Consider the following 12,523-nt stretch of genomic DNA (forward strand, 5'->3'; position numbering starts at 1 on the left):
TTGAATTAATTTTTCCCTCGTTTTTGTTGCGTTTAATTAAATTGCAACTAATTGTGAAATTTTCTCGAGATGTGCAGTAGGAAATTTTGTCTGTTTGTGATTTTTGTTGAGTATTTTAATCAGGAACAATGAAAAGAAGTTGTAGAATTTTGGAAATTGGAGTTTTTAATCATTTTTTGGGGAATATTGATAGAATGAACTCAAATAATGTCAAAAGAAAGTCTAAATTTATTCAAAACTTATTATGCTTGAATTATACACTTGACTATACACTAGACTATGCATTGATGAAGTTCAATTGATAAATATTGCAAATTGAAAGTATTTTCATATTCATAGCGACAGTTTGGTTGAATAAACGTGCATATATGCTGAATTGATTGAAATTAATGATTCAGGTGTCAAGTATTTTGGTATGGCATTTATGTGACATATTTATTGATTATTTTGAAGAACTCTTAGCAGTCAATAGAGATTATTAGTGTCTAATTTTGCAATTATTGCTAAAAAAATGCATCAAAATCAGGTTCATCCACACAAAATCTTCATTTCCCGTAACAAAATTTGAAAAATCTCTCAAAAAATACACAAAATGCAGAATACTTCCAAAAAAGCATTGATTGGCTTATAGAATTAAATTGTAATGAAGTCTCCGAAAAATTTTGCTGATTCAAAAGGAGAAAATTTTAATTAGAAAACTTTTGATGACTTTACAAAAAAGACTTTTTTTTGTCATACAAAAGACTTGTTAGCTCAAAAACGGAAGCTTATGTGATATACTGCCACGGGTAATGACTTTACAGATACATCAAACATCGGAATATGATGTCAGATTCTTTTAAGGAAAATAAAAAGGGATCAGCTATACTTTCTGTAACAAATGAACTCTTTTTTGATGTTTTTTGAGATTATTTTAATTAAAATTATGGAACTGCGACGTTTGAGGTTCATAGGAACTGATTATTTGAAGATTTTAGAATTTTTAAAGATGTTAACCTCAAAAATCAAATAATTTTTTTATAAATCCATACAAAATTGTTTCAAAATTTGCAACTTAATTCAATTTTAGTTCCAAAAACTACATCCATCCCAAATTTGCCACACATCCTGCCACTTAATAATTAAATTATAAAATTATTCCATTGTACTCACATTCATCGTGATCCTTGGCTGTAACAGTCAAGACTGTATGTTGAATATCCTCATTTTCATCAACCTCTGCCTCATACAATGCTTTGTCGAAATACGGTGGATTGTCGTTCTTATCGGCAATTCCAATACGAATGAATTTTGTGACTGTAAAATGAAGAAGGAAATTGAAAAATTATTAAATTATTATTAATTGTATGAAAAATTAATTAAATATTTAAATAGGAAGTTCAACTGTGCAGCTTTTGTGTCTCATGGAGGTTTCGGAGGTTGTGTTGCGGTGTTCTAGGCTGAAATAAAATTATTCGAAGAGAATTCAGTCAAGATAGGAATTTACATTTGAGGTCCATTTTCTTCGTAGCTTAATTAATCATCCGTAAATATCCTGAATAGCAAAAATTGGTTAATTAGTTAGAAATTTGACCCTAGAGTGGCGTGGCTATGACTTGATGCCTGATTTGGTTTGAATCCAGCCTCAAGTTGACATGACTCTGAATTAATACATCATGATGGATTACCTCTGACTTGATACCCAATACTGGAACAGCTCAAACTTGATGCAACTCTTTTTCGGTTCAAATCCGTCACCAGACTGCCGTAGCTTTGATATGAAGCCAGATTTCCTTTAAATCCGACATCAAACTTGCATAATTCTTACATAGTCCCGGATTTTGAGCCAATACTCGACTTGCGCTACTCAGAACACATTAAACTCATCTATAATGTCTCCCTAAAAGCTCTACCTTAATTACCAACATAGAAATTTCTCCAAAATTCTCACAAACTCCAAAACATTTATTTTCCATTCATCTTAATCAGTATTTTGATACAATTTTAACTAAATTTTACAGACGCAAAGCTTTTGTGCTCGCTTCTCATTTAAAATTCTTTTCACTTCACAATTAAATTTAATTCCCTTATTTTCTGTTGTATCTTCATCATCTCGTACTTCCATTCCAGTTTTCCCTTAAAAAAACTTTTTGTCGATTCGTTACAAAATTTTTTTCCCTTTTGTATGAGCTGCATGATGCCGTCAGTTCTTGTGGAATACAACATACAAGAAGTACAAGACATGAAAAGGAAATCGCTAGAAGGATCTTGAAGAGCAACAGAGAATAAATAAACATTTTTTTATATTTCATGTGAAAGACAAGTCAGCAGGAGTGATGAGAAGACGAGAAGAATTATTTTAAAATGAAATGAAATTATAACAAATTAAATTGCAATTTTTTAAGAATGAAACAGAATGGAATTGAGTCATGTAAGATGGATGGAAAATTATGTGAAGTGCTTTGAGGGGCTTGTGATGAATTTTTTGGGTTCATGTTTTTGTGAATTTCAACATTTATTGAGTTTAAAGTTGAATGAAATTTATTGGGAAATTGCTGAGAAGTTTTTTGAGCTTTTTGGAGGATTTTTGGGAATGTTCATTTAGTGTGTGACTTTATGGAGAGCTGCTGTTGATGGATACAGCATAGAATTTGGTATTGGTAACTGACAGGCGGAAGCCAGCGATATTGTCAGCTTAAAGAGACGTCTAAGGATGGTTATGGATCGAAATTGACCTGTGAGACCAGCAAAGTAAGAAAATAAGCAAGTATGTGACTTCAGACGCACTACAGCATCAGAATCGCTTCTAATTCTTGATATTTCCGATCCAAGTCACTGTTTCCTACAATATGTGTTGATTTAGCAAGTCATCATCCATAATATTAAGTCAATAACCCAAAATCAACTATAAATCGTGTCATATTAATCACTATAAAGTCAATGACTCAATCAAGTTCCTTTAAGGACATCAATTTCCCAACAAATTTCCCTCTCATTTCATTGATCAACACAACAAATTTCAATTTCATTAAAAATAATCAACTTACGAATAGAACTATTAAAAGTGTACTTTTAACTTTATAGATGAAGGTGTCAAATGCAGTCACTATAGTTGAAAGTTTTAAGACTTGTTCAATTAAAAACTTTTCTTTTTCTGTATGAAATTAGTTTCATGAGAGCTTGTGGAAATTGTTTCAAGTTGATTATTATGACATACAAAGTTTTTCGTCGATTGATTTTTGTGACGTGATGTTCATGAGCAGGTGATGAGGAATTGAATGTTGGGGAGGTTTTGTTGTGAGAATGATGATGATTTGATTGGATGGAAGAGGTTAATGACTTTTTGTTGGTAAAATACAGTCTCGATAGGAGTCAAATTAGGCGAAATCGGGCTCCAAGACAGAGTCATGACGGTCTAAAAATGGATATGGAGTGCCTAAAGCTGGGATTGCTGTCACTAAGGTGCATTTGGAAGCGAAACTTCCTGTATTATGGTACCATTTCAATTTACCAAGACACCACCAAGAACTAAGCATATCAAGCCATAACCAAGAATGTCTAAGCATATCCAACAATAGCACCTATTTATAGACAGCTCAGACAACCCCCAAACATTCAATTGTATCCATTTCTTTTTAATAATTGTCAAAAAAAGGTTTAAGAATAAGACAAGATTGTTTACTTAATCTGACTAAATAAAGGCCATGTCTAACAAAAAAAGCCCTTCTGGGAAATTCTGCATTTTACTTGACAACTGTGAATTAAATCAGTTGCTGCAATTCAATGGAAGAGATTGTCATTTGATACTAAATGCTTCGTTTTCTTGACATAGCTTAAAGGTCAGCGTAGAATTTGTTCAATTCTAATGTAAATATTGCTTTTTACTGATTTGTACAATTATTCTTGAGTGGGTTTTTCATGATTTGATGAGATTTTATGGAAAGTTATTGTTATGGTTGTGTCTGGGATTGAGAATTTGAATTAAAGTATGGTAAATTGACCAAATTCTTAGTAATTTTGTGATTTGAGGGTAGAATGGTCATGCAATTAGGGATATAAATCATAAAATCGACATTAGTTGACTTCAGAGCTCTTTATGGAGTCGAGTCGACTTTATCATTCAAAATCTGAGTCGACTTCGAGCTCAGGTTGGCATTAATCGTCCTTAGAGCATGCTTTACAGTAAATCAAATTAAATCCTAGCTTCTGATGCTAAAGAACTGTTCTTAAGATTGCTTCATGCATCAGGCCAGCTGCCAACATCAGTTGACCTCTACATTCTGTTAATTCAACGTCCATCTGTGTCACAAGCCAAAAGAAAAGTCTTTTCTCAATGAGCTTTAAATAGAATGTCCTTTCGTGCTGACTGAATATTTCCTCTCCTTTAATTAAATTTACTTCCATCCATTAAGAAATCTTATAATTTTTTTCCATTCAACTCCAACAGAACAGAAGTAAAATCTGAAAGCTTTCATCTCAAAACGCGCTCCAATTTTTTTCGTTCAAAATGAAAACTTTTTCAGCATTAAACATTCTCTATCTTTATCATGTCTAACTCGTCCCTTTACGGTTGATGAATTTTCAACAGTTTTTTTTTATTTTTTTCGTGTAGAATTGCGAATGAGAATGAGAAAATGAAGCCATTGAAACAGCAACAAACGAGATTCTCACAACATCATCACTCACATAAAAATAACTTTACAGAATCGTTGATAAGAAGAAGTAAGATTCACAAAAAGTAAATAAAGAAATTCTTCAGCGTAACTGATAAAGTAATTCATGAGGTGAACAACCACGAAATAAGACATCACCAACTGATATTGTGACAGTGTGGGAACATTTCTATTTATTATACATTAGAAATGAGTGATAGATAACAATGGTAAACAGCCACAAAAAGCCATTTACGACAGGAATATCATCCATTAGCATCAGTCATTCGTTTTTACGTTAATTTTTTGGGCATTTAGTCAAATAATCATCTAATTGAGATGAGTACAAATGATGTCTGGGGATGTGTAATTTTATGATAAATTATGGCTGATATTTGGAGTTGAGGAAGCATGAATGGATGTGATGAGGCTTGGAAAGTATTTTTGGATTGACTTTTGTGGGCTGTGGATTGATTTTGATGGAAATTTTAGGAAAGTAAATTATTATGTTAATTAATTTTGAATTGTTTTGAAGGACATTGGACTGTAGATGGAGGAAGTCATTGCTGGAATAGATAATTTTGTTCCCCAAGGTTCATGGTGCAGAAATAACTGAAAATCCAGCAAAAGACCATCGTGACACTCATGTCAAGTCTACTTTTGGTCAGATTTTAGGCCATTCCAACGTCGTAGCTAAGCATAGAAGACCCTTTAGGTATCATCTAGGTTAGGTCATTGTTATCAAGAGTCAAACAGACGATCAGCAAGCCCTAAACTGCATTCAATCCCTTAGCACATCATCAACAATTACATAATTCCTTTCCCAACCAACTTCAATCCTTACCACTTATGCACGAGTTCAGATGCTCTCCATTATGTCCTAAAATACATCATCCACACATCAATCGACATGACAAAACTGCTTTATTGAAGAATATTTCTTATTCATCATTATTGTTGCTATTATTTCCCTTCATCCACAATTTACAAAAAAACACACACATAGGAACTTGTAGAGAATATAGTAAGTGGAATGCACTGAGTGATGAAGATGTGCGATAATAAAATATGAGATGATGTATCGTTAAGGTGGTTTATTAATATGAGGATATAAGTTGAGTAGCGTGTTATGAGGAAAATTGTGATAGATGATATGTTGATGGTTCTATCATATGCTTTAATGCATGATATCGATTTATTGATAATTTGTTAGTTGTTGAACAGCATATTAAGCTTTAAAACATTTTTTATGATAGAAAACTTGAGATTTATCGAGGCTTCACATCCAGAGCATTTAGAAGGTCTGTTGAGTTGTTATGGAAATTTAAGGTTTAGAATACATATTCACCTTCTCAGAAATTTCATTAAATAATACATATGATTTTGCCATACTTCCAAGAAATTCTTAAATATCATGTGTACCTTCCCATATTTAACAAGGTATGATTTATTGCTTGCCAAACTCAATTTTGCCTTTCTTCAAGGTTAAACTCAGTTTCATGAATGAAATGTAATTTTTTTCTGTTGCCACTTGAATCTATAATTCAATTCCTCAATTTAGGAACGGAAATAAGAAGAATTTCGAGCAGAGTTGCAAAACAGGCAAAAATCGTACAAATTCTTGATAATTTGTATAGTTTTGTAGGAAAAATTCTATAATTATCAAGAATTGGTACGGTTTTTGCCTGTACAAGAGTCCTGGATGCTTATTATGAAGATTGAGGGGAATAGTGATTTGATTTTGCAGTTGGTCGAGTCAGTTAAAGACAAGAACTTGAATTCTAGTCGGATTTTGTATGGAAAAGTCGACTCGACTCGATTCAAAGTTCAAGGCGACTTCCAGCTCCAGAAAAAGCTTAGTTCCTAACTTTTACAATAAGGTAACAAAGTAAAATAGCTCACAAATGAGTATGTTGCCAACCAGCCCTTCCTATTGAGCTCAAACTCATCAAAATTGAAACTTTCATCCATTTTTTACACTTTCAAAACACATCCAATAAAACCCCGAAGAAGTCAAAATTAAATTTGAAACTTTAACAATTTTACAACATACAACAACGACCGTAATTAAGGATCTGGCCGTGAAATTGAATTACATAATAATCCAGCCAAAACATTCAACGATAACATTGAAAATAAATTTTCAAAAAAATCCAAAAAAAACTTCGTGGAAAATTGTTTAACTTTGTCTTTTATGTCAAACGGAAGCCTTCACTTGATTTTATTGACTTGAAAATGTAGATAAAATTTAATAAAAAAATAAAAATTTTGTTCCTAGAAAATTGAGGCTAACTTTTTTGAACTCTTCTTGCTGTTTGTGTAAACAAAAAGGCAAACATATTTCATTATAAATTATTATTTTTTTCTTTCTTAGTTATTGTTAAATATTTCACAGACAAGAAAGTTTGTTTCTTCTTGCAACAATAGAGAATTGCTTCTTCGTTTCATAATTTATCTTTGAGAAATGGGTTAGCAACAATTTGTGGAACAAAATTGTTAGAATTGTTTTGGGGAAATTGTTGGAACATTGTTGATGATTTTGGACCTTGAGTGCACAATCCACTCCCCCATCCTCATCAAATTTCAAGCTACTTCCTGATGTGATACAATACAAATAAATTTTATCATAAAATGCTGTAAAATTGTTAAATATCCAGAAGCATTTGGTCCAATATTTACTATTGGAGAGGAAGTGATTGTCTCTATGAATCTCGATTGTCTCGACTTCGTACAGACTTACTTGCTTGCTTCTTTGGCTCTGAGGTGCACTAGGGCCCATTGCCGAGCGTAGGGAATGTCTAAAAACAGCTCTTAAGATGTTAAACTTCGTACAAAGATTGATTTAATTCAGAAGATCAAGACTAATGAAGAGACATTGCCAGAATATCACAATCTTGATCCCAACATGATATACCTTGATAATATTCCTCATTTTAGCACTATACTATGCAATATGAGTTGCTATACTTAACAAGTTAGGCGCATGGATGACGAACCTCATGCGACGCACCTTTAGAATTGATTGACGCCTTATAAGAGCCTCAACAAGCATCCAACTAGCAAATAAGCCCTAAATTACCAAAAACTGCGCTTACATTCCCAATCCCCAAATCTAATCCCTTACTCACCACTCACAACAATAGAAAATAAATAAATAAGGAAAGAAGAATAGAGAAGAAATCTTCTGAAAGTGATGTTAAGTCATTATTAACCCAAACATGAGAAATATGATTATGTTCAATAAATAAACACTCTGGCACTACCAGCAACATCAGCAGTGGAACTTTCTTTCTCTCTTAAACTTTCTTTTTTTTATTGAATTTATCGACACGAAAAATTGAAAATGAAAATGTTTTTTTTTTGTTGTTGTTGCTTCATATTCTATATCAGTTCCTTTTCTCATCTTTACGCCTTCAACATACGTCTTACTCACATCTTCTTTTTATTATATCAAATAACAATAAGGAAAATGGCTAAGTGAGTGATTCAATTCCACATATATTCCCTAATATATATATATATGGCTTTTGTGGTGGAATGAGCAGCAACAACAGAACATAAAATATTTTTTGTGTATGAGTTATTGATACTTTTGAGTGCGAGGATGGATGACAGTTGTGTCTTGTCATTGTCGATAATATAAGTTTATTTGAGTTTATTACATTTGGAAAAATGTCGTGGGAAATATTTTAACTGGAATATTGCGATTCTGGTGTTCTTGGAAGAGTGATTGGGGCATTTTTTAAGATTTTACTTGAATTGGACTCATACTGAGTGGTATAAGACACTGGTGCGTGATACAAGATGTTAGGGTGGCTTACAAAGTCGTTGCTGGAAATTTAGGGGGAGTTTTTGGAATTTCTACTCGAAAAACCATAAAAAATTGAAGAATTTGACCCATAAAGTGGAGTTATGACCCCCATCCCACTTAATACGTCCCTGACTTCATTAGTTTAGCTTCAGGCAACCAAAAGAAGGTCATGGATCACTTTTAATCTGTCCTGTCATCAAAATAAGAGTCTGGAAGTCAACCATAGCATTCAATTGCTCATCAGATACTCATTCCTTCAATTAAAGAGCACAAAGCTTCAAGAACGTCATCTAAATTGCAAAATACAGCAACAAAAGTCAATATTAACTCACAATACAACTCAATTCCCTAAATAAACATCTCAATAGCTTGAAATCTCCCCAAAAAATGATTTTCAGTCCACAAAACTTTGTCCGCAATTTTAAATTGAAATGGAAAAACTTGCAGAATTTTCAGAAAACTAATGTCATTGCAATTCAATCTACCGAATAAAGATAAACTAAATATCACTGCAATAACTTTATATCAAGCTACCAAAAAGTATTCTTAACAATTTATTTACATAAATTCTGCTAAACAATCTGGATTTCAAGCGAAAAAAAAAATAAAAAATTACAACGAACTTTGTCCATATTTTAAAATTCATAAATCCACATTGTAAAGTTGAAAATCAACTGTGTAAACTTTTTACTTTATTCCATTTTTATCAATTTCTTTAATGCTGCAACAAAAGCTGTTCTGTTCTTAGTGTGAAGAGAAATTTCTCTCAATTTATTTTGATTATATTGAACATTTTTCCAATTTTCTTTTAGTTTTTACAAAAAATTATGGGAAAGATATGAGGTAGAAATAAAAAGAGATACTGACTGCAACTGCATTGAAGTGAAGATACACGAGACATTACTGCACAATATTTCAATGAGATTTGAAGAAGAACTAGATTAGGGGTTGTTGAAATGCCGAAAGAAAAGTTAGAAATTCAAATAAAATTTCGTAATTTAGCATCAAATTTAAAAGTTAAAACTCAATTTAAGAAATCAAAATTTTTGAAAATTTGAAAAACTTTAAAAATTTGAAGGAATTCAAAAATTTGAAGAAATTCAAAAATTTGAAGAAATTCAAAAATTTGAAGAAGTTCAAATATTTAAAGAAATTCAAAGATTTGAAGAAATTTGAAGAAATTCAAAAGTTTCAAGAAATTCAAAAATTTGAAGAAATTCAAAAATTTGAAGAAATTCAAAAATTCGAAGAAATTCAAAAATTTGAACAAATTCAAAAATTTTAAGAAATTTAAAAATTTAAAAAAACTCAAAAATTTAAAATTTTGAAAAAATTTAAAAATTTGAAGATTTTAAAATTCTTAATTCGATCCACAACAACCCCCAAACTAAATACATTAGCAATGATATATGTGGTATAAAAAAGAGCAAGTAAATAAAATAATGGAAATGTCACATTTATTTTACTTCCTTTTATTTCTAACAAAAGCAAAAGAACAAATAAATACAATATTTTTTACCTAGATACGAGCTGTTTGTTAGTATCCAGAAAACTTTTAATGGATCGACCATTACTATCTTAACACATGTGTCATTTATAATTCGATTGCATTCGTGCACTTCCACTGCCAAGTTTTATCCATTTTTATCATATCACTTGCTGTACTCCAATATTCGATACTTTTTGTGGCTTACCTACACCGATACACAATTTGTGCACACGCACGTCTCAAAATTTTTTGCCAATAATCTCTTTTATAGTTCACAGGATTTTATGCCGATGTGATGCACTTGCACAAAATTTTTTTTGATATCTCAAAATGAGCTTGAAATAAATATTTAAGTTTACATGCATATTTGGCAGGCATTGTGGTGTTTAAATATTTGATTTCCAACTTGATGGTAATACAGGTCAACATAATGCCAGTGAAATGAGAGAAAATTCAGGGCATGTTGAAATTTAGTAAATACTGGAGAATATTATTTAACAAATAAATGTATTGATGTTGATTGGAATTGAATGAAATTGCAAGGGATGCATAGGTTGTGGATAGGAGACTATTTAGAGGGTTTTTTTGGAAATTTGTTGAAAATTAAGAAGATTGATTAAGTAGAATTGAGTTCTAAAATAGCACAAGTCGGTTAACTGAGCTCAAACCCTGCATCACCCTCTAAATACGTTCCTGTCGAAGAGATTCTGGGAAAATGAGACAGCCAAAGTCTGATTCCGATTAATACACCGCTGATTATCGAGTCATGTGCCGCGATAAGCACGTTAAATGATAAATTCTGAAGTGAGGCAGCCCGACAGTCAGATTAGGGATGGTAAGGCCTAGAACAGACCATTTTCGGAATCAACTTGTCCTAAGAAAGGATCTTAAGAGTAAGATGGCTCTGATATGGTGTCGAATCAGACACCAAGCCTGAGTTTCAACGACCTAAATCCTGATTCTTTGTCGATTTTCCAATTTGTGCTATTTGAGGTTACAACTTAATGAAATTAAATTTAAATCCAAATAAATAACTTCACAAATTGTTGAAAATTCTTCAATTGAAATTCACTTAAACCTCACCCAAATGTATATCAAAATATCTTAACACTAAAAACTTTCCTTACAAAAAAATCCATTAAACCTTTTTTCCATGTGGTATTATAAATCTCCACAAAATTTAGTATTAATACGAAATGAACATGTAAGGTAAAGTTGAAATTTAGTCCATATTTGCATTTAACAATACGAAAAACTTCTAAAAGCTTGCAAGTGACAGTCATTTTGGAATGGAAACATGAAGCAATTAAAACTTTGTGTATGAAAATATAAATCTGCAAAATTAGTAGGAATTAATGTAGAGTGAATTTTTGAAAAAAAGTTGAAATTTTCAACTGGTTTTTGAGTTTACTGGGGAAAATTTTTAATTGTTGCTACTATAGACTGTTATTACTGTCGAGTGTTGTTGAGAATTTTATACATAAGGGTGTTATAAAGTTTGAGTATTTATTATTGTAATGTGTTGAATAAATGGACTGAATTATTCAGGATTTTGAAGTAAAGTTGATTTTATAAAATTTGAAAAATAATAAAAATTATTAAAAATTTTTATCCTTTGAAAAATTTAGAAATTTTAATAAATTTTGAAAAATATTTATTCAACTTTTGAATAATTCGAGAATTTTTAAATTTTAAACAATTTTAAAAATTAATTTTTCGGAAATTTAATTTTTTTTTAAATTTTTTTCAAAAGTTTAAAATTGTTGAAACTTATTTCTAGACTAAAAAAAGATTAATTATTTAAATTGATTTTTTTTTTCAATTTTTAAATTTTTACTTTTAAAGAAAATAAAAAAATTTTAAAAAATTCTTAAAAATTTTAAAAATTTCTTAAAAATTTAAAAATGTTCTTAAAAATTGAATTTTTCTTTAATTTTGAAAATTCAAGTTTTTTAAAATCTTTTGAAGAAACTTAAGAATCATTTTTAAAAAAATTTAAAATAATATTTCCAGATACTCGAATTTATGTTTCCAGATACTCGAATTTACAAAATTATTAATTGTTGACTTCATTGTAAAATAAAACAAAATTCAATAAAAATACAACAATAAAGGCTTCCCACCCATTGCAATGGATTGCAATTTTATCAAAACTCAAATATTAATGACTTTTCTATGATTATAATTTTATTGATATTGCGTGCCATATGCCTCCTGCTATTATTATTATATAAACTCATCCATTATTCAGAGCAATTCACAATAATTTCAGTTTTCACCACTGAATAAATATTTCCTTTAATTGATACAATATTAAATTTCAATTGCCAATAAAAATTCATGCTTCATTTGATATTCAATAATAAAAAAACATAAAATTATGTAATTTACTCAATTAGAATTTATATTTTATCTTCTCACATCCAGCAAAAAAAAAAAAGTTAATCACAAGTGCAGGCAATTGTACACGTGCGCGAGATATAAAATTAACTGAGCTGGAATAAGGAAATCTCTCTCTGTGCATAAAATTTGTCCCCCAAAACGATGCATATGCATGTGTATACAGCATTTATGCTGAACAATTGCCCGCAA

The 12,523-nt window shown here is 30.7% G+C and overlaps 1 protein-coding gene across 1 annotated transcript in view; it reads right to left on the bottom strand.

The window, feature by feature from the left end:
- CadN (neural cadherin) overlaps positions 1-12,523 on the bottom strand; it is a 122,850-nt gene that overhangs the window by 55,205 nt on the left and 55,122 nt on the right. The window contains 1 exon segment of the mRNA XM_070638485.1: positions 1,153-1,296. Coding sequence (XP_070494586.1) covers positions 1,153-1,296 — 144 coding nt within the window.

Source organism: Chironomus tepperi, unplaced genomic scaffold, assembly GCF_022539635.2.
Source record: "Chironomus tepperi strain 1889 unplaced genomic scaffold, CSIRO-AGI_Ctep_v1 contig_174, whole genome shotgun sequence".
In the NCBI taxonomy this organism is placed as follows: domain Eukaryota; kingdom Metazoa; phylum Arthropoda; class Insecta; order Diptera; family Chironomidae; genus Chironomus; species Chironomus tepperi.